Raw genomic sequence first — 24211 nt, forward strand, 5'->3', positions numbered from 1 at the left:
TAAATTTTCTTTTCATTTCATGTATTTTAATGATTTAAACAAATTAAAGACTTTGAATCTGCTGAAAGCCACGTCCATTTCGTCATGTTATCATACTAACATGACGCTACAATATTTATATGGCGTCACATGTTACAGTAGCCGTGTCCATAAAAAAGTTCTCGTTCGTTTCGATCAGTGCAACATTTCCATTGTGAACAGTAGATAGTTCATTGCAAACTGAATTATCTATTCAAACATTTATGAAATCCTTATACCAATCTGGTCAGTGTACATGTAATCAGACCGTTTTACCTTGATTTGGATATAAACAAATCTACACTTGTTCACAATAGACCATTATCTAATTCTAGTAGTTTTACGTGTAAACATGTATCTTCCAGATTTATAATATAAAAGAATAAACACTCCGCCCGTTCTTTAGTAAAGGCAGTTATTTTTCACGCATGCGCACTTTTACGTGTAAACATTTATCTTCAAGTTTCATTAAATAGATGAATTGTCAAACAGATCTACTAGATTTTTTCCCTTTGAATACGATGGAGTCTATGCCTATGTTTATAGCGTATTTACATAAATCTATATATTTATTTGATAACGTTTAGGAAACAATTTATAATAGGAGATAATTTATAATTCATATTCTTTTGCATTCAAGTATAGTGTACCAGTGAAAAATAAAAAAAGATATTTTCACCGCTTTAAGATAGTGAAAATGTTAACTTTATTGCACCGAGATATTCCAGTAGTTTACGACAAAAAGCATAAAATAAAAGTCTGCAATTTTAGGACATATCTACATTCTGTTTCTGAAAGAAACAATATACCATGTAAGTGTTTTAGACCTATCAGAGAAGAGGACAAGGAAAACAGCGGGCGGTAAGACTGGATCCCTAAATCATCCAGTTTGAAAATACCTACCTCTTGTACAGTTGGCCGTCACATTCCAAGTACCGTCCTCTTTGCACACAGCACTCTTTATTCTGTTCTTGTCCCTATATCCATGGTTACATTTGTAGCGAATCTTACTGCCTACTTCGTTCAAGTTTCCCAGTACTGTGCCATTGTTAATGCGTGTAGGTATGCATTCTGAAATATGAAGCAAAAGTGTAACACATAATCATATTATGCTATATCTTTTCAAACACTTTAAACTGAATAGTATTTTGATGTTACAATTATTAACAAGCAAATTCGATTAATAGATATTCCCCGCCGAATGGGTTTGTGTGAGCAATGGTAAAGAAATATGTCTGGCAAAAAGTTAAAAATATTAACAGGTACATTTGAACTTAAAAGAAAAGATGTCTTTAAGAGAGAACAGACAAGTAAGAAATCTGGAATGTGAGTGGTGATGGGTGTGTTTGTGTGGGGGCTCTACAACTTAACATGTTGAGATTAAATATTCATTGAAAGTTGAAAAAATAAAAACAAAATGATTTGTAGAGGGTGGGGGGGGGGGGGGGGGAGGGGGGGGATTTGGCGCTGACTGGGTGATGGTATAAAACCTCACATGCTGATAATAAATATTCATGGAAATCAAGAAATCAATGAAAAAAAATTTAATGAAATTCTAACAGTTGGTTAGTTTGTTATGTACAAATATGTGAATTTTTAAAAATTCAAGGACATTAACTGTGGGTGCACTACCAAATTATGATGATCTAAATTCAGTTTACGTTTCATAGTTCTAGGTCATATATGAGACAAGTTATGAAGCAGAAATTGCCATATTTACAGTACCCTATATAGTTAACACTAGAAACTACTAAGGGCCATAACTCTCGTGTTACTCGGGCAATCTGACTGAAACTTTCCCTATAGTGGTTAATATGTATATGGAGTTTTATTGAAATATTCTAAACCACATCGTAGATGGAGCTCCGGACGGATATTCGGAAGGACGGACGGACAAACGGACAACGCCAAAACTATATACCCTCCGCCTTCGGCGGGGGATAATAATCGTCATCCTTTTAACAACATGAGAATAATTTCGTATATCGTAATGTAAAATACATCAAACATTTCATGCATGAAAGAAGATATCGTTTTCTAAATGTTGCCGGGCTCGAAATATTTATTTATTATCCTTGGTGACCAAGTTACAAGGACTAGAAAATTAATTAATATGTTTTACTTACCTTTATACTTGCATTGTTTTGAATGCATATCACACAGCTGACCATGCAAACATATCTCGCAAGGTCTCTATAACGAAATGAACAAAACACATTTATATGTGTTATTAGTTTACAAACAGGAAAAGTGTTTTTCATTATTGAAAACCTTTTCTCGGATATAATTTTGGAACCATTTACGAATTCAGTACAGCATTCGCAGACGGTAAAAGGTTTTTCTTGTCGTCATATGCGTGTAGAAGTTTTACGTCACACTGATACAATTATAGGTCATATAGCGACTTTTCAGCTTCGAATAGAAAAGGACGACCCTGGGTTCTACTTCAGGCATTGTTATCGGCTTGGATTACTATAGAAACTATTTACTGAATGCCAAATAGAAACAACGACAATATAAATTAAATACCACATTTTTGAACTTAATGTCAGAACCCGGGATATAGATGCATGCTCTTTTGCTATTGTTTTCTTCGTCTGTCGTAGAAAACCATTCATACATTGGCATTTGTCCCTGTAGCTCAAGGCTTTATACAATATGGTCGGAAACCATTTCTCTTTGACACAATGTAATAACTGCCTTAGTCAGTCCGACTTTTGATAAACGAACTTGAGATTGTAGCAGCTCAAACATAGCATTACACGAAATATGAAAAAAGATACAATTAATTGCTACGGTTCAAATAATTTAGAATTTAGCCTGGTAATAAGGTACACTACCTCCTTAATAATATCAACGGTGATAACTTTTTTATTTCTGAAACATGAAATTGTGATTGCTCATATTCTTATTAGTTTATTTCCTATCCGTTGTAGATCATAATTTCAGTTATAAATTTGAGAAGATATATTTGAAGATAAAACACTTCTTTAACGCATGCAGTAATAATATGCATTCTAAGATAATGACATATACTAAGGTAATGTGTACAAACATAATGACATTTACTAAATAAATTAGATGACCTTTCATGAGTGCCTTTCCGAGCATTTTATAAATTTCATTGAACGATTTCAATATTTAGGGTATACTAAGATTGTGACGTACACTCAGATAATGACGCATACTAAGATTACGGCGTATATTTATTAAGATGACGTATACTGAGATAATGACATATACTAACATAATGGCATATTCTAGGATAATGATATATACTAACATAATGGCGTACACGAAGATAATGACGTATACAGAGATAATGACATATACTAACATAATGGCATATTCTAGGATAATGATATATACTAACATAATGGCGTACACGAAGATAATGACGTATACTGAGATAATGACATATACTAACATAATGGCATATTCTAGGATAATGATATATACTAACATAATGGCGTACACGAAGATAATGACGTATACTGAGATAATGACATATACTAACATAATGGCATATTCTAGGATAATGATATATACTAACATAATGGCGTACACGAAGATAATGACGTATACTGAGATAATGACATATACTTACATAATGGCATATTCTAGGATAATGATATATACTAACATAATGGCGTACACGAAGATAATGACGTATACTGAGATAATGACAAATACTTACATAATGGCATATTCTAGGATAATGATATATACTAACATAATGGCGTATACTAAGATAATTGTGTATGCCAAAATAATAGCATATGCTAGGAAAATGACATATACTAATATAATGATTCATATTAAGACAAAGACGTATAGAAAGATAATGACGTATCCTAAAAAAATGTCGTATACCAAGATCATGAATGCTAAGGTAATGGCGTAAACTAAGGTAATGGCAAATACTAAGATAATGACGTAAACTTAGATAATGACGTATGAAAAGGTAATGACATAAAAGATAATGACGTACACTAAGAATATTGCGCACACTGAGATAATGACGTACATTAAGATAATGACGTATACTTAGATAATGACGAAAGATAATTACGTACTCGAAGAAAATGGCGTAAGATAATGACTTACACTAAGAAATGACTTACACCAAGAAAATGGCGAACGATACTACCTTTTCCACTTTTATCTCAGATTTTGCGATAAAGATGCAGTCTCCATTACTAAGGATTCCTCCGTCTCTTGTCGTAAATAAATCACAACCTTGCAACTTTCTCCTATAGCACAAGGCTTCACAATAGGATCGTAAGCCACACTCTCTCACACAGTTGGGTAATGTTCCCACTCCTAAAATTCGTCGAAACATATCTTTTTCCGTCCGACATGTTGACATACGTGTGACGTTAAATGAAATATTGACGGCTCCTTCTTGAGTATTAAAGGCAACATAACTTTTTTGAAAAGTTATAAAAACAATTAAAAATACAAAATCCTTCATATTACCGTTTATGCAGTGCCTAGCACAGCTGAATAAACAGTCAATATTTTAGATATCTGTTACTGTAATATAGTATGCTTAACGACGAAATGGTACTTTCTTTTGTTGCGCATGTCACTTGTAAAATAACATGGTTATGAAAATTTTAATAATCGATTACAATTTGTATAAAGTTTTGTTCTGAAAAACATTGTGCCAGTAAATAATATTTTGTCTTGAATACGACTTCCATGTATTTCTATAAAATATTCATTTTTTCTCCGCGCAGCCGACTAAATATAGACAACCAGCGTATAAATTGGTTAGTTCAATACACTAGAGAAGCATTATTTATTAAATATATTCTTTTTCTACAGATTGTTTTCATGAAAAATATTGCTTAGTTTAAACCGTTGTAAAAAGAGGAATTAATAATATTAAAGTTGCTAGTAGAAGAACATTATAACAATACCAATTGGTACATATGATGGTTTCTAATATTTCTAACAAATTTATATTCAATTGTTGTCTCTCCCCTGTTTTCGGTAAAATTTATGAAATAGGTGAATAGCAGCAAACAGTTTGTTTGTGCGAGTTTTAAACATTGGGTTAGTCTGCGGATGTAGGAATGTTACACAATCAAGCCTACCTCTTACTGTTAGCATGGTTAAGGTAATATACCCGTACTAACATCGGCAATTTCCGTGAGATTACGTACCTTCCGAGTGCGTTTTCGGTATCCTTCGACCGTAACAAAATGACTGTCACCCTTCATAAAATATGAGTTGGGGAACTTGTGTTCTCTTCTAGCTATATGATATATAGGGAAATGTTTATGACCTAAATTCCTCATTCATTATTTCATATAATTTATTCAAACTTTCAGCAATGATCAATATTGATACCTAGTTGTGCATAAGGGTTTTTGTGTTAACTATTCTTAATTTTCCTGGATTATGGTCCTGTTTTGTCAAGGAAGTCCAGGTGAAGGCAAGAATCAGATTTGTGAAAGCTCTAGTACATGGCACAGCAAGCACGGTCAGAGCAATGCATCGCAAAGGAAATCTGCAGAAAATAGAAAAAGTTGATTTACATTAAGTGAAACAAATTACGTTAAATGTATAATCTGTAAGAAATTTGTACTACATGGACTTGCTCAGCCTGGTTTAAATATGTCCGATTTGTAAAAAATATATATGCGTATTACATTTGCCGAACTGATGACACGGTGGCGTAGTGGTAAGCTCTCTGACTTCCACGCACGTTACCATGTGTTTGAATTCACTTCGTACCATCTCTCATAATTCAATGTACTGTATCTTTATCTAGATTGCTTTTGTTCGTAACCTTATTTTATGTAACAGTTTTCATGTTTTATTTGAATGTTTTGAAGTTCTTATTTATAAGTTCTTTAATCCATGTTTTGTCTACTGACGCAGGTTGCTTTCCTATACTGTAAAGTCATTTAATTTCGTGGGCATGAAATTTCGTGGTTTTGATCAAAATGGCAATTTCGTGGGGATATGAATGCATGGATTTCAACTTTTGAACATAAAATGAATGGGAATTTTACTTGTTCAGGTTGCTTTCCTATAATTGCGTTAACGATATAAATCATAATGTCTTGTCATTTTATGGTTTAATTGTTACTGTGTCTAAGAATTTATAGACTCTCATATTTCTTTCAGAAATGTTTTCATGTTTTGTTTCATGAATTTGAATGTAAATATATTATGCCATTTTAACTTAGACTTAAATCACGGTGTGTATGCATATCGGGTCGCTCTCTGTGGAAAATGAGAAAACGGATCCCTCTCTGTTCGCGCACAGGACCTTCTTTGTGGTAAACAATGAAATCCAACGTCGCCGCCTTGGCAGGGAGCTCTGAAAATCATTTTTTTTTTGACATGAACACAAGTTGTCGCATAAAACATATGAACCACGGGAAGACATAGCTATCTACCATTGCTTTCTAATCGAAACATTTGTTTTATCAGTTGACACACGTCCAAACGAAGATGGAATGTAGACGGAAAGTACTGGCTCAGATGAACATCAGGCAACATATATGAAACGTAAATACGACTTCCTTTGAATGAAGCAAGTATCTAGTACCTTAGATGTGAAGCCGTTGATCCAATCTTACTTGTAAATATACTTTACGTGGTTATTTTTAGCATGTTTCCTTAAAAACGCCCTACGTTCGATTTCGTTAATGCACGGGATCCCTCTCAGTCGGTGCAATTTTGCCTCACAGGATCCCTCTTGACTCTCTGCACCCGGCACTCGAACCCTCTCAGACACAGTTTTCTATCAGCATCGACGTCTTCTCATTGTAACTTAAAATATGATGAAAAAAGGTGTATTTACAAATAAGATTGGATAAACGACTTCTCATCTAAGGTATTAGATACTTGCTATATTCAAGGTAAGTCGTATTAAGTTTCATAAACATGGCCTAATGTTCATCCCAGCCAGTACCCTCCGTCTACATTCCATCTTCGTTTAGACTTGTGACAACTGATAAAAAAAAATGTAACGATAAAAAGCAAGGGTATATAGCTACGTCTTTCCATGGTTCATATGTTTTTATGCACAAACCTGTGTTCAGGACGAAAATTTCGATTTTCCGAGCTCCCAGACAAAGCGGCTCATTGTTTACTACAAAGAATGTCCTGTGCACGAACAGAGAGGGATCACTTTTCTCATTTACCACAAAGAGGGATCCGATATGCATACACACCGTGTTAATTAAATTATTGTATTGTACTCTATTGTAAAGCTTTGAAATTCCCTGGATAGCCAACCATAGATATCAATTCACTTCAAAAGATATATGTTTTTTATCATTATAAATTCATAACAATGTTATTAATGTTTTATGATTCGACCGCGTAGGTAGCCTAATTGTAGAGCGCCAGCATCCCATGAGAGAGGTCGTTGATTCACTCCGTGGCCGCGTAATACCAAATACGTGAAAATTGGTACTATTAGTAGCATCCTGGCTTTGTGCTCAGTATTAAGAGGACAATTTTAGGACTGGTCAGCCCGGTGTAAGTATAATGTGACTGCTGGAGATTGCTTAAAGTAGACACAGTCTTTTATATGACTGAAAAAATATGTTTAGATAAACGCTAAACACAGGCGCACGCACGGCTAATCATATATTACATATTTCAGTGTCTCATTTCACGTTTTCCTAAGCACTTTTGGGATTAAGATCATGTAAAATGTACCGGAATACGCAAGTCAGTTTCTGTATCATTTATAATGCTCGTTAATATTTTACTTAAGCCTTAAAATACATTTTGTTCACAGTATAAACGTTAAGCACAATGTAATGCTAGTCTGAATGTTTATCTAAAGTAGGTTTCATAACCTAGCATACAACGCATGCATACAACATTAATTCTAATATGCTTGTCTCTATTAAAACATTCTTACGATAGATGACGTCACGTTAACGTGCGGTGACGTTAAAGTTTTTGTTGCGACAAAGAAAGAGCACTTCTATATTTATATTTTATTTATTGTTTTAGATTAAGGGCATATTAGAATCGAAATAATCTATAGCAAAACCGTGTTTTAACACATTTTATACACTTGGGCGGTAATACGTAGTACAAATAATTTCACGAGGGTGCAACCGCCCATCGTGCATAAATAGTATTGAAACACTCTTTGCTATAAATTATTTCTTAAATATAGTATGTAAGTTATTTCAAAAGCAATTTAACCAATGTTGATTTATAAGTTTACAGTAACAAAAAGGACAACTTTCGGTTTTGAAGCAGTCAGTAATTTTATCTATTGACAGTTTTTCAATTTTAGCTGTCGTTCAATATTACAACAGTTTTGACTAAAGATAAAAAGGTATTTTATTACAGAAAAATATTCAGATGTATTTTAATTCATATCTCTATTCATCTATGAAATCAATCACGTTACTCATAACAATGAATGATCTATTTTTAACTTAAACTGACTAACGCTGACAATTGTTAAAAGCGAACAATGCATGTAACGAATGTTTAGTATGTATTAATTAAAGGATAAAGACTGTTCAAAGAATACAAGTACAAGCTACTTTTATCAAGAACGGTCCTGGAAAGTAATCAATCCATAATTATGTACATGAATATTATTTGACTGACTGTTCAAAGGTTACAAGTTCGTGTTACTTATCAAGAAGGGCCATGGAAAGATATCAATCCCCAATCATGTACATGGATATTATACGACTGACTGTTCAAAGGATACAAGTACACATTACTCTTATCAGGAGTGCTCATGGGAAGAGACCAATCTCCAGTTATGTACATGAACATTATTTGACTAACTGTTCAAAGAATAGAAGTACATGTTACTTTTATGACGAGCGCTCATTGAAAGAGATCAACCCAAATTAAGTACATGAATATTATTGGAATAACTGTTCGGAGGTTGAAAATAACGTGCAACATTCAGTATTTTGTTGCGAAGTATTGGTTTGCTAGATAACAGGTATGGAAATCATACATTGTCCCTTTCCATATGAAGCTTGTTCAACACATTAAAACGTCCATATTGGCAATGTGTTGCTTTTATGCATGGCTGTAAAGTACTTCCAAAGATGCCCAATAACTTTTTGCATCAAACCCACAAAGGGAGACTATGAAAACCAATGGATTTTAATACGCTCACTCCTCTATACTAATTATACTTTTAAAAGTATCAATATCTTTGACACATATCTGAGATAATGATTAATAGATATGTAAGACATTTTATCATTTACATTTCTTGTATCGCCATGAATAAAAAGAAAATTCTAGAAAAGTCCAAGATAATCCAGACATTAGAATTAATGTACACACCTATTTATCAGTATTTGTGATGGAAAATTCTGAAAACAAAGAATATAAATAATTTATAAGGCTATGCACTCGTTTTCTCAGAATACAAACTTGTTGTTTCAGTAAATAGACTGCCACGTGATGAAAGACATTGCCTATGTTGAACCCCCCTTAAAACTAAAGTTAATCTTAAATTGTATTTTTCCTTGTTATAGCAATTTACCTAAGACACATATTCAAATATACTGTTTGTACAAATTTATTGACCTATTGCAAACTACTAACAAATCGTTATTGATACACAAATTTGCAAAATATATCAAAGAAAGTTTGGGAATTAGACATGCTATCATCATGATCATAAATGTCTAAGAAATCTGATCGTCCTCTATGTAAACTGCTTATGCTAATATTACTCATATTGTCGCACACATGACGTATATGTAATGTACATTGTAACTGCATGAGAATTTTGTATTGAGATTGTACTATGTACTCTAATACAATTTTTGCTATTTTCTGTTCTGTTCTGTTCTATAAGAATAAGACGTATTATGTGGAGGCCAACAACGTCTACCATACCAACCCCATCCCCCTAGACTTTTCCCATAGGCACCATCTTGTTTGGCAGGACGAACTCCTTTCAAAATAAAATTTAAAAAAATGTTTCCATGACAAAAAATATTTTGAACTACAATTGTATATAAATTATGATTTTACTGTTTCCATAGAAACGAAAATTATATAGACGATAATCCATCATATCTTTGTCAGTTTTTGGTGATAAAACAATAAAAATGGTATCAAAATGGAGCTGAGACTTTGCCTTTTATTAACAATATTTTCATGGTATTAATTAACGTCTTTAATCTGGTCTTAAAGTCTCACAGTGTTTTCTAGAATAGTATTTTGTTTCTTTGAAGCTACATTAGATATTTTAGCTAGTTTGCATAAAATAAACATATCTCGGGAAACCAGATATTACTTAAACTAAAAACCGAGTTGGTCCTGCCGAACAAAGTACCAATGAAAAAAGTCTAGAGGGGAGGAAGATAATGAATGGTAGACGTTGCCGGTCCCTTCCTGTGTGTGCCTTAAATTAAATGACATTATCTTTTAACCGTCTAGATGTAAACAAATCTGTTTTGAGGAAATATTTCGAGTTATACTGAAAATGGTATTCTCTACGTATATAGTTTTCACAGAATTTCAACATGTTTTTTATTAGTATTATTATCTTACCTTTTCGTTTCCTTGCTCCAAATATAATATTGCGTCAGCAGAACTTATTTCATAGTTATCGATCTGGTTTTCATTGCTTATTCATTAGTATACTGAAGAAATCGTACTTCATCTATACATGGGCTGGGCATTTTAACGTAATTATACACTGTTTGGTGTGGAACATGTTGTATGTAATGTGATAAAACATTAAAAAAATCTCAAAAATATCATCGCGCATTTTGAAATATTGCTCTAGAACTTTATAGTAACGTGTAATTATAGGATTTAGATTTGTTTAGAAATAAGTGATTGAGCACTGCAGCTGAAATAATGCGCGACATTTGGAGCGCGCGCAAAATTTTTCCTCTTAAAACGATAGCATGTTTAATTGCAAATCTAGTAACGATATATTACATAGGTTTGAACTCCTTTCAATATTTTATAAACGATACATTTTTTTTGTTATTACCACAGTTAAATATAAAATATCGTCGTAAATGAACTTTTTTATGCGAAGAATGAACGATGCACACAAATGCAATGATACTATAGAAGATATTGTGGATGTAGGTGGTCAAAGAAAAAATGCAGAAAAGGAAGAAATAATTATGTAAATGAACATGCAGAAAAGCGCCTTTCCCACTGAGGCTATCTTACCCCCTATTACCTGATGCCAGTGTTTAAAGTCTTACAACTTACACCCAGATAATCTGCATATAGACGTTCAAACCCCAGATTATGGGTGTCACTACCTATATTACTTTGAATATACCACACACACTCCCTGAGACTCTAACAGTCTTGCAACCTGTACAAACACGTCTGCTAAATGCTTTTCGAGAGTTTTATTTTAATTTTATGTGAGTCAGTCAGTGTGTCTTTTCCGGATTTTTACACTTCCTGCGTAAGGTAAAGTAGAATTCTATTTGATCCTTATAAAGACCCCATCTGAATAGATAGAAAGATAAGCAATAGCTTTTTTGTATATCATTTTATTTTTTCCACAAGTACAACATACAGATACGTTTATAGCCTTTTTCAATGGGACTAGTCCCTTAACAAATCATGTTTAAAGCTGTAAAGAGAAGTAAAGTATTAACTAAGCAAGAAAAATCAAGAATTCCATATGCACCCTTTTCCTTAACAAACAAATACTGAGTATCTTAAGGGAATAAAGTAATAATTATTACATAATTGTTTTTCTTTCTTTCATACCTAGCTTAAAAAGATTAGTTCAAGGGGAATAAATCTTACAATTTTATTATTGAAAAAAGTGTATTGGTGAATTCCCTTACTATTTCGCATTTTCAGACATTTTTTACATTAGAAAGTCATATCTTCAAGCACTGACTGAAGTATTATTTTTTAAATATACAATAATAAATAGGTACAGATGTTCATTGATTTGTAATATGAATGTATATGCTAAGATAATTTACTTACTTGTTGTTTCTCTTTATGTACATCTAATATTTATATACCATGCATACAAATTAGCAACAGTAAGCTATACATTTGTTATAGAATAGAAACCTTGAACAATATCTATAAAACATCGAATCAATCAATCTTATCTAACACAGCAACATCAAAAAGCTATTTTTGCTTTGATAGGGAGGCTTGTCGGGTCTTTGGACATGGACAATTAATGGATAAGACCCGTCTTCGATTCTGCATATTGAAACCTTTTTACAGTAGAATGGTCCGCTAACCTTATGTGTAAAAAGTAAATGGTTGAATTTCAATTATTTTTCAATAGTTAAACACCTATAATTATTTTTTTTGTACATACGTGAAATGATTTTTGCACTTATATTTTTTACAAACTGAAACTCAATTGAAATGACGCCGCGCATAGTGTATGGCAACAATTTGCAGCGTTGCAATGACGTTTTACTATAATTAATTCTTACTTTAATTGTACACGTATTACTTTTACATTAGTATATTTATGTTTCGCGGACCATTAATGGAATAATTACATTATTAAGCATATATATACTTTTTTTTGCATTCATCTTCATGTACATTTACAAAGAAGTGTATAAAGAGAGAAATGATGACAGGGTGAGAATGTTGTGCATTCAGTCAGAGACTCGAGCACGTGATCCGACCTCTCTACTGCCTAACACAAGTTCTCCCCTACCCTGACAAGTTTGTACCGTGACATACACCCGAACAAATTCCGGAATTACATAATATTGCAAAGAGTTGCCAGACTGACCAAGCACGCATGTCGCAATCCCATCAACTAAGCTAAACGGCCGCCGGACACAAATTCTCCCCTAACGTGAGTTAGTTCGCACCACGACATTCCCCCTACACTGACCAAAAGATGTCGCTTTGGTACTTCCCAAAACCACGGTGTGGGAAGCGTAAGCTCAACACAGGAGTTGCGTCGTTCATTGTTGTAATTTTGTCTAATGTGTGCATGAGCTGGTAAGGCAAGGGGGAATACAACTTAAGAACCGTCACCCAAATATTAGCAGATGATAAAATGTTTTGATGGCGATTAAAATAAATTAACCTAAAGAATGGCTGATCATGATTGAATGAATAAATGATAAATGAATGCATAAATAATTGTTGTTTAACTATGGCTTACAAAGTGGCACTTTTAAATATATGAATAAAGGAGAAGGCTTTTCGATAGAATGTTTACTCTATGCGAAGCCAGACACAACACAATACAAAATACAGGTATCAAACATACGATAATTAGACACAGATAGACATATTCAGATATAATGATTGTGTGGCACATGTATAAATATGCGGGATCAACTTAAACAAATATCAATCGAAAGAATTCAACTATGGTTTGAACCACTAATGTTTAGGGTAGCTGCCCCCTAATGAAAATTGGAAAATTACATACATCCCATATGCACTTCAGGCTTATCCGGATTTAAAGGAAAGCCATGTTTATACAGCGCTTAATTTACGTCCGAAGAATGGCGAATTGCATACGGAGAAGCCGTAATCACACGGAAAATGCCGAGTGTCATTAGGAGTCTATTACCTTAAGGTAACTGTTCTCTTCCTTCCTTTCTTCGATCTGAACTCATGATAGATACCGTGAATATGTAACAAACATTTAACATAATTAAATACATGTATTACATTTTAATTACGTTATAAAAAGGTTTTTTGTTATAACAATAGACTGATAAAGGATTTTGTGTTCTGCACGAGCGGGTTTGCAAGGTCTTGATCATGAAGGGCAAAAGACCTAGAAAAATTCAAATATATCTCAAATTAAGCTACCGTTATGATACACTTTTATGATAATTATACCTCCGTCTACGATTTTCTTTTTAACTTTAGCAAAATATAATAACAAATTCCTCTCACGCGAAGAACTATTTCTTTACCGAGTCATGAATATTAACGAAAGTGTTATGGCCACAGGCATGATACAGAGTCGAATATCCACCTGGTTCATTTACGGATTTTGATATCAGTCAATTCGTCTTCATGTGAAACACATTTTCACTAAATATTTACAGATATATAATAAAAGATATATGTTAAAGACGACGTTTTTTAAAATGTAACAATGTTCCCAACATTCATTCTTTTCAAAATTATTTCCTTCATTTTGTGCTGAATATTGAAAAGGTTATGGACGAACATCGTCCCGAAGAGTCCTTTTTCAAATTATAAACAAATCAATATTCTTTGAATTAAATTCACTTAAACCTTTTCTAAAGTCTGAATGCCTTCCAAAATTTAGTATTTTAATTTGATGGAAATGAAAGATAGTGTAATGATAATTGTGTATACAGAATAGTATTTAAGCATATTGTTCAGTTAACATTGTTCAGTTAACATTGTGGAATATCACAGTAGCCTCATCCTCTCTTAGGATAGCTGGAGTAACACCAAAGACCCCTAAGGCCCTTGTGTGTCGGATAACGGCAGTAATTTTGGATCTCCGGAATGTATTTAGCTTTTGTGCCATCTTCGCCAATACATTTATAATTGATAATCGTGTTACAGAATAGTGATATAAACATATTGTTCAGTTACATGGCGGAATATCACACCAGTCCCATCCTCTGTTAAGATAGCGGGAGAAACACCAGAGTTTCTGACCAGTGACATATGGATTGCGGCAGTAGTTTTCCATTTCAGACAATGTTGACACCGAATTGACTATCCGATCATCGCCAGCATGTTCATCCCATCTGTCGCAATCATAACCATTTTCGGTTATGTTCTTCGTACCAGAATAATTTCGAACGTTATCAATGTAGCAATCTGAAATTATAATCTGACTGTTAACATGTTTATAAATGTACTGTAGATTGCATAGATTTCGCGTAGACTTTAACTTGCGATTTTGCGGTTAGAAATCTTATTCGCGGTGTTAAGAATTCGCGAAACGTGAATGTCTGTGTTTAAGGACATGATACAGATATATATTCATGAACATTTTTTCGAGTGACATTATTTAAATATTAACGAATATAAAACATCACGAATTTTATTCACTTTACAGTATTCACGATAACTAACATGAAATGTGTATGCCAATTACAAAAAAAAAATGTACATGTACATTGATATACTGTAAGACAACGGATTATACTTCAAATCGATGATCCGTTCTGGACCAGACATTGTTTTTGAGAAACGATAAAATATTGTACGTACCGTCACTTTGTGAAATATAACAATCGTTAAAACATTTTAGCGACCCTCTTTTTTGTATACACAATAGAAACAATTTACTTGCAACGCTATATAATTTTATCTTTCCCATTTCATCTTGCGTCGACTGATGAACTTGTGTTAAAATGTCTGGTTTAGAAACACAACGCAGAGGGGTAATTAAGTTCCCGAGTCTTCAGTCCGTTGGAAAGCATGTAATAAAATATGTTAAAAGATTCTTTGGAAGCAGAGAACGCAACTAAGAAATATAACAGCAGACTTGGCTTGAATGAGTCTGTTCGTGAGAAGTAAATGCAATGTGCAACTTTATGTCTCCTGTACCGGCTGTACCGGCTTACGCCAAGTCCTCTCTGCCGTTGAGTGAATCAATAAAGCATATTAATACGTGATTTAAGATGCATCTGTCGAGTGTTTTAAACAGATTATGTATAATTGTTGACTTGTAACATGAAAAACCAAAATAATGTATTGCGATTTCGGTGATGCTCAAAACCCTCCATTTATAGAAAGATAGCTTCCTTTACGAAATGTTTCAGCTGTAAAAGGCCTGTATTTTTGTTCAAAACTACAGTCATGATTACCTCAATTTTTATATCAGATTTTATATAACAACATTGACTTTACAGCTGTAGATTTCAATTTACAGCTGTAAAACGACTGTAAAACAGGTCTAATTATGCAAATGAGATACAGCTGTAAAAATGAAAAAGTTACAGCTGTAAATATGACTAAAAATTACAGCTGTAGAAATATAACAGGCGTTGAAAAAGAGTACTTTATTTTAAGAACGAAATCAGAAGTACAAAAAGTTTTAGGATGAATTGTAATTCTCTAGAAAGGGTAGCAATTACTACATAAATGGCAAAATAAATGATCTAGTAAGTAAAGAACAATATGAAATATGTTTCTAGTATAGCAATTGCAAAGTTTAAGAGTAGTACTAAGATACAAAGTTGAAACTATGCATCATATCTTGTTTATAAAACTTTCTATGTCATGAAAACATGACAATTCTGTATTTTTTCCTTTAAACTTTTCAGTTTCAAATAAAGAGTAAACTATTAATGCATGTGCTTACACATGTCCTTTTACAACTGTATTAGATGATTAAACATTTGCACTTACTCCCTGAAAGCTAAAATTCCAATATTTTAGATGATGTGGTGTCTCTGTGAATTTCATTTATATCCCGCCAATATGCATTAAAGATAGCTGATAGTCCTCATGTTTCCCTCTTAAAAAAGTTACAGCTGTAATTTTGAGACATGACCATTTTACAGCTGTAACTGTCAACTAAAATTTTTACAGCTGTATTTTTGAGACCTGCAATTATTTTACACCTGTAAATTTCAACTGTATTTCTGGTAATTCTCCACTTACAAGTCTTTTACTGCTGCAGTTTCAAAATACAAGTCTTTTAGAGACGTTTTACAGCTGTAAAACAGGTCCTATTTTCGTACAGTTTATCAGTGTAGAGATTTTAAAATCCACATACCCTCACATGTGGCCATTTCCCAGATGCCTGATGCTGTACATGTTATAGTGTTATACTCGCCTTGAAACTTATGTCACAAGTCACAGACGCAGTGTCCATGTACAAGGTACCAGTATTCAATGTGACATTTCCATTAGCAATAGACAGTGGGTCTCCACAAGCTGTAAGACAATACATGAGGATGTTAACTATCCTGTGCGTCTCCAACCACTTAACACGCATACATTGTAAAATGCCAGAAATGAGCGGCCATATCTCTAATGAAAATCCCTGAACAATATCATTCCAATAATATAACTAATCACTCGTGAGGTTTGGTAAAATTCAGCCCAATGGTATATGGCTAGTAGTGTAAACAGTTTATAATAAGACAAATACAGGGCCATAACTCGGCTGAAAATTACTGAACGTGCCATGATATGCATTACTAGTATTGGCACTGACAACTCCTCAAAAGTGTAAGAGAAGTTACCTAAGAAAAATTGACATATAAAGGACAATAACTCCGCTGAAAATAAATTAACCGGAATATACCCACGGTATCCGCAACTAAGCTCGACAATGACCACATTTATGAGTTTTGGTGTAATTCATTCCAGTGTTGGAACAGTTGCGCGGACAAAGAAAAGTACGACAAATCAAGGGGGCCTCCGTGGCCGAGTGGTCGCTGACTTGAAATCACTTCCCACTCACCGATGTAGGTTTGACAAGCTACGAGAAATTAAGAGATATAATTTCACTGAAAATCTATCTCTTGAACGGGAACAAGTCTATAATACACACAACAGATTTGGAAATGATCAATTCTGTAAAGTGTTGTGTATATCCGCCAAATTGTACAGGAGAAACGTCCAACAGTTTGACGTCAAGGGCCACAACTCCACCTATATCACCAACCCGTAACATGTGAGCGATATGCACATTTTAAAAAGGTCTTGGCAATTGTCACATTTTGAAAATTGGTGTAAATCCCCCTAAAGCTGTCGGAGGATTTGCGAGGACAAACATTTTGACATACACACAGACACACAGACTGCCTGACAGACAAAAGGATATCATTAAATCAATAGGTCTCTCCGATTTAAAGTTGAATGCATAATTTTTTGCATGCTTTTTTAAGATATCTTACCAAAATGCAGATACAATATACAGGAATAAACGTCCTGTTTTGCAATAAACCATGAAGGGGGAGTTCATACAGGAAACAACCTGTTTTCAATTTGTATTAAACAAGCTGGATTACACTGTTCATTTATTCAAGCTACATAAATGTAAAATGTAAAACAGAAAAGATTAGCATGTAGACGATGTAACATATCAACGTTTCTTTATCCTGGTACACGACACCACTTTTCATAACTGCGATACCGTCTGTTCTTATTTTCTTTTTCAACAGACTACTTAATTATAAAACAGATGTTTTCGGAGAATCGGTACAGATATTACAATGATAAGCGGTTTGAAGCTATGAAAATAATCAAGCATTTTCAATTTTACTTTATCGAAACCTAGCGTGATGGAATATGCTATAAGATATTCAAAATTACGTAATAGAATTTACATTTAAAACGTAAACACATTGAAATTTCCTATAGCAGACACTAGAATCTCGTATTTGGTCATTTATTATTCATTAAACTTCAAGGAAAATTATCATAGAAATAAACTGATATTTCTAACTGGTTTGTATGGAAAGTAGTTATAACTATTTTTTCATGGACGGATGAATGGGCGGTAAAAATGTTTATTACCGCCACTCAAAGGAATGATTACAACAATATTAGAGGACAATGGACAATCAAAATATTGTATCAAATAATATTAGGCTACAGTTTGAAGTTTCTTTAAGGAATCTTAAAAATATTATTGTCACAAGTTCCACAATTATGTAGAAAACGTAACGTCCTTCTCCGGCAACGCAACATCTGATTATTAAGAACAGATGACGATAATTTCATAATATACGCTTTCGACTTTTGCTTCATTTTTCTTAAGGAATCCATGAAAAGAACATTTATCTGCAACACTCAATGTTTTTGGAAAATGTATCAAAGAGAGAAGAAATGGAAGGAAATGACAAGTTCTACATAATACACTATTATTAGGTTACTCAACTTCGTTATGTAAAATACGGAATATATTTGTACTGATTACCATTCGAAAATCAGAATGGACTCGCCTATCGGTCCGTTTGAATTGGTACAAAACCAAATATATCCCGTATTGTATAAGATAATGCTAAAATATCATTATTATTCTATGTAGTTTCTCAGTAAAAATAGAGAATCAACCGGAATTACAGATTTCCCTCTTTCAAACATACACAAAGATATCGCATCAAGCGTTTACTGATGTTAATACTCGTGCGGATCAAGCGTTTACTGGTGTTAATATTCATGCGGAGATGCTTTTATTTCTCAACGGCTGTTATCGCTCAGTTAACATGGAGTTGTTGTGTCGTTCAATACGGACATATAATGGACGGTCACGTGGTGCAAATGCGAATTCGCGGACAGGAAGAGAAAAATAGATACAAAAACTGTTATGCGTGCAAATGGTTTACATATTCGGTCACAGGTTACAGTGTTCCATTCCCCAGAAGCTGTACAATTGATAACATCAACACTGCTCTGGTACCCGTCATCACAAGTAACGCTTGCTGTATCCAGGAACATTGTATCACCAATAGGAACTATGGTCCCATTAGCTGGAGATACCGGATTTCCACAGGCTTAATATAAAGAAAATACTTATTTACATGAGTTATTGTTAAGCAGAACTCTATTATAAACAATATGATATTATACGTATTCAAATGAAAGGAACTCTATTTTCTCAAACGACAAGAATGTAATTATACATATTTAGAAAGTTTTGTTTGATTGAGTGAAAAGTTCAGTTCCCTAATATAACAGCATACTTGCAATATGAGGAACATGTATTAAAAATAATAATGAAAATATTGGAAATGGTTTACATATTCGATCACAGGTAACAGTGTCCCATTGTCCAGAAGCTGTACAACTGATAACATCAACACTGCTCTGGTACCTGTCATCACATGTAACGGTTGCTGTATCCAGGAGGATGGTACCACTATTAGAGACTATGGTCCCATTAGCTGGAGAAACTGGATTTCCGCAGTCTTAATATAAATAAAACAACAAAATGCTCACAAGAAGTTTGATGTCACTTATTTACATGACCTATTGTTAAGCAGAACACTATTATACATATAATTGAAGGAATATATGAGGTATTTGAAAAGTAATATATTAGACAAATAATGAACACACAATATACATAAGTAGCCAAGTGGATCACAAGCTGCATTTTCCCAGTCATCTGAGACAGTACGTTTGATAGTGCCAACACATTTCTGATACCCCGTGTGACATGCTACGGTAGCTGTTTCCATAAAAAAGTTCCCATTCATTTTGTCCAGTGAAACAGTTTGATTGTGAAGAGTGGGTAGATCATTGCAAACTGAATTATATATTCAAACATTTATATCACCTTAATACCAATACGATCAATGTACAAGTAATTAGAACGTTTCAGGTTACTGTAGATTTAAAGAAATCTAAACTTGTTCATACTTCTTCCAATTTAAATTAATACCGTTCATACAAACACTTATCTTCTAGTTTTATTATATAGATGAATTAACACTCGGCCCGTTCCCTAGTAAAGGAAGTCATATTTCGAGCATGCGCACTCTTAAAGGGAAAAACACTTAACTTCAAGATCTAAAATATAAATAAATTTACACTTGGCCGTTTCCTTAGTAACGGCAGTAAAAGTTTGCGCATATGTATTCTTACGTGTAAACATATATCTTCCAGTTGTTTTTCTCTAGAGAAGATATTTGTTTTATTTTATTGAAAGATTGAAAGATTGAAATATCTTTCTCCGAGTGAACACCAGATGTAATATTTTCACGAGTGGATAGTGGCTAAGAAGAAAAGGTGTTCACTAGTGAAAGATATTTCAATTTTACATGTAACACAAATAAATTTTCAGTTCGTGTATTTTAATGCGTTTAACAAAATTGGACACATCTTATCCGCGGAACTTCACGTACATTTTGTGATCACACCATAATTATATAACGCTACAATATTTATGTGCAGATTCACTATATTTTCAGATTTCTTTTACATTAAATACGAAGGAATATTTATCTTGATGCATTTATATAGATATGTACACTTATTTAAAAATATTTCGGAAATGGTTAATTAATTTATAAATCATATTCTTCCGTTTATTTTCGTACAAGTGAAAAGCAAGGAGGCTATTTTCACCGCTTGAAATAGTGAATATATCAATTCTATTTCACCGAGATATTCCAGTATTTTACGGCAAAAAGCATAAAATAAAAGTCTGTAATTTTAAGACATCTCAAAATCCTTTTTGAATGGACAAATACCACGTAAGTGTTTTAGACCTAGGAGAGAAGAAACGAAGGACGCTAAATCGTCTTTCCTTTTTTACAATCACATATATTATGTATATTACAGAACTCCTTTTAAAGTTTAAAATAACAACAACAACAACAACACTGAATGCCTCTTTCCAAAAACACCATTATTTCTAAAGCTATCTTATTTTGTAAATCTATTCAAAATAAAAACATTGGATAGCAATATACTGAACAATAGTACAGGGTATTTTTATACACTTTTCTGTAGACTCATAGGTTTGCCGCGTCAGTGTAAAATGATACGAACGGTCTTTATTGCAGAGCAGAGAGGTACACCGTTAAATCCATGCTAATTTCAAAAATTGACTCCTCAAAACAAAATGGCGGATTTATATAGAATATAGAAGGAAAAAAATACATACGTGGTAAATTGCTAACGTGGATCGCTAAATCATTGATTCCGAAATTACAATATACCTACCTCTTGTACAGTTGGCCGTCACATTCCATGTACCGTCCTCTTTGCACACAGCACTTACTATTCGGTTCTTGTCCCTATATCCATGGTTACATTTGTAGTGAATCTTACTGCCTACTTCGTTCAAGTTTCCCAATACTGTGCCATTGTTAATGCATATAGGTATGCATTCTGAAATATGCAGCGAAAGTGTAACACATCATCATGTTATGCTATATCTTTTCAAACAACTTTCTAAACTAGATAGAATTTCGATGTTACAATTATTAACAAGCAAATTCGTATTCATGGAAGTTTTGAAATATTAAGAACAGAATGATTTTTTGAAGGGGTAGAGGTGGTGACCAGGTGAGGGTACAAAGCTTCACATGTTGATAATAAATGTTCATGGAAAACAACGAAAGAAGTTTAATGAAATTCTAAGAATTGGTTAGGTCACACCAAATTAAGAAGTTGTTCATCGGATTTGCCGCTCGTATATTTTCAAAAACACAAACAATTTGTTTTTGATTTTGACTTGCGCTCGCCCCATTGAAAAAATTCAAGGCAAATATTTTTGGTGCGCTACTTGTTACGGACGTAACAGTGTACAAATGCTTATAATTCCAGTCCCAGATTGTTCTAAAATGTAATGTAATCACAAATAATACATTTCGTCTACAATATATCGGGGCACTTATGTTCAGTTGTGTTCCCCTTACGCAGTTACGCCATTTTCTTCCAATGTTTACCAAATTAATTTGCTACCAAAAAACGGACTTATTTCATTGAAAATTGGATGAAAATATACACTAATTTATTAGATAACATAAATCTGCATTATTTTGGTAAAGGTAAATACATATTGATGCATTTCTGTTTTCTGTTTTTCCTGTCAAAATGATCAGTATTTTTATACGAAAGTGGGTGGGGTACGGAATGTACACTATGAATTGTGTTCAGACCAATTTAGAGCATTAGTTTTTTACGTCCTCGAGTAGAATAATGTTATTGCACGTTAACCACCATTTCAGACGTTAATTGAAACTTTGTTTGACAGAGGGAACTGTCGATCTGTAAGACAGCATGCTGGACGTTTCTCAGTGCTTGACACTGAATTAGAGCTTTGCCAGTGAAAGGGGCATAATAGTCAATAGTTTTGTAAGTAACAGAGATATTGGCACATCATATAAAACTTTAACAAAAAATATAAGTTAAAGAGTGGCATAACTCTGTTTGAATTCAAATGAGAGTTGTGGGAATTGTCGTTTCTTCTGGTGCAGACTTCTGCATAGTTGTATATACATATTTTCTAACAGCATTGACAAACACATGCATTATTTAGGTTTTTATCAGTTAATCGAGAGCCAAAACAAGACAAATATATTTCTTCGCTCTTCGCTCGCACCTGATTTTCTCAAAAACAAAAACAAATACTTACATTATTTTTTCACTCGCCGCCTCAATTTTTTCAGAAACAAATCCGATGAACAACTTTTCAATTTGGTGTGCCAGATATATGTGGACTGTTAAACATTTCGAAGGCAATAATTCTGAAGTTACTGAAGAGACCCTGACGAAGTTGTGAGTGCTGTGCCAGATTATGGTGATCTAAATTCAATTTAAGTTTCATAGTTCTAGGTCAAATATGTCACAAGTTATGAAGCAGAAATTTATGGTACCCTATATAGGTAACACTAAAATCTACTAAGGGTTATAACTGTGTTGTTACTTGGGCAATCTGACTGAAACTTGACGGGTGCATTTCCTATAGTGGTGAACATGCTTTTGGAGTTTTATGGAAACATATTCCGAACTACATCCTAGATATGGCTCCGGACCGACGGACGGAAAGACAACGTCAAAGCTATAGCCCTCCGCATTCATTAAACTTTTGAGGCATTAAAGAAGATATCGTTATCTAAATGTTGCCGGGCTTGAAATATGTATTTTCTTTAAGCATTATTCTTGGTGACCAAATTACAAGGACTAGAAATATGTTTTGGTTACCTTTATATTTGCATTGTTTTGAATGCATATCACAAACCTGTCCATACGAACATATCCCGCAAGGTGTCTATAACGAAATGAACAAAATATTTTTATATTATTACTTTACAAACAATAGTTGTTAATTTTTCATAATTGAAAACCTCTCTCGGATATAATTTTGGAACAATTGACGAATTCAGTACCGCTGTCACAGACTGTAAAAGGCTGTTCTTGTTGTTACATGTTAGTGGGAGTTTAACGTTTCACTGATACAATTATAGGCCAGATAGCGACTGGTGAAGGACGACTACGGGTACACACTGAGGCATTGATATCTATCAAGTGCTTTCATTTTATATGTATAACATGCATACTGACAACTTAAAGTATCTGAACCAAAAACAACCAAGTCCTTTTAACAGTGCTATTAAAATATGAAATATTAATGCCTGGTAATCTCATATAATTTTGGTATCATTTGAAAGTTTATTGTCTACTTAAAAAGAAAATATAATTTGCATTACAAATATATTTACACATTTTCTTTAGATTATAGTTTTCAATGTTTCAACTGAAATACAGTTATCACAGTGTAATATTTATCATTTCGCAGTCAAAAAATGACTGTAGTGAT

At 33.4% G+C, this 24211-nt stretch overlaps 1 protein-coding gene across 1 annotated transcript; it reads right to left on the reverse strand.

Annotated features, from left to right (window-relative positions):
- Nucleotides 1-502: 502 nt before the first annotated feature.
- LOC123543002 (CUB and sushi domain-containing protein 3-like) lies at nucleotides 503-23369 on the reverse strand. The gene is made up of 8 exons (XM_053532055.1): nucleotides 23318-23369; nucleotides 21610-21777; nucleotides 20006-20188; nucleotides 19680-19847; nucleotides 19285-19433; nucleotides 2145-2211; nucleotides 922-1089; nucleotides 503-552 (listed from the first exon to the last, which is right to left on the reverse strand). The coding sequence occupies exons 1-8, from the start codon at nucleotides 23367-23369 to the stop codon at nucleotides 503-505; spliced, it is 1005 nt and encodes a 334-aa protein (XP_053388030.1).
- Between the last annotated feature and the right edge of the window lie 842 nt (nucleotides 23370-24211).

Source organism: Mercenaria mercenaria, chromosome 19, assembly GCF_021730395.1.
Source record: "Mercenaria mercenaria strain notata chromosome 19, MADL_Memer_1, whole genome shotgun sequence".
Lineage (NCBI taxonomy): Eukaryota > Metazoa > Mollusca > Bivalvia > Venerida > Veneridae > Mercenaria > Mercenaria mercenaria.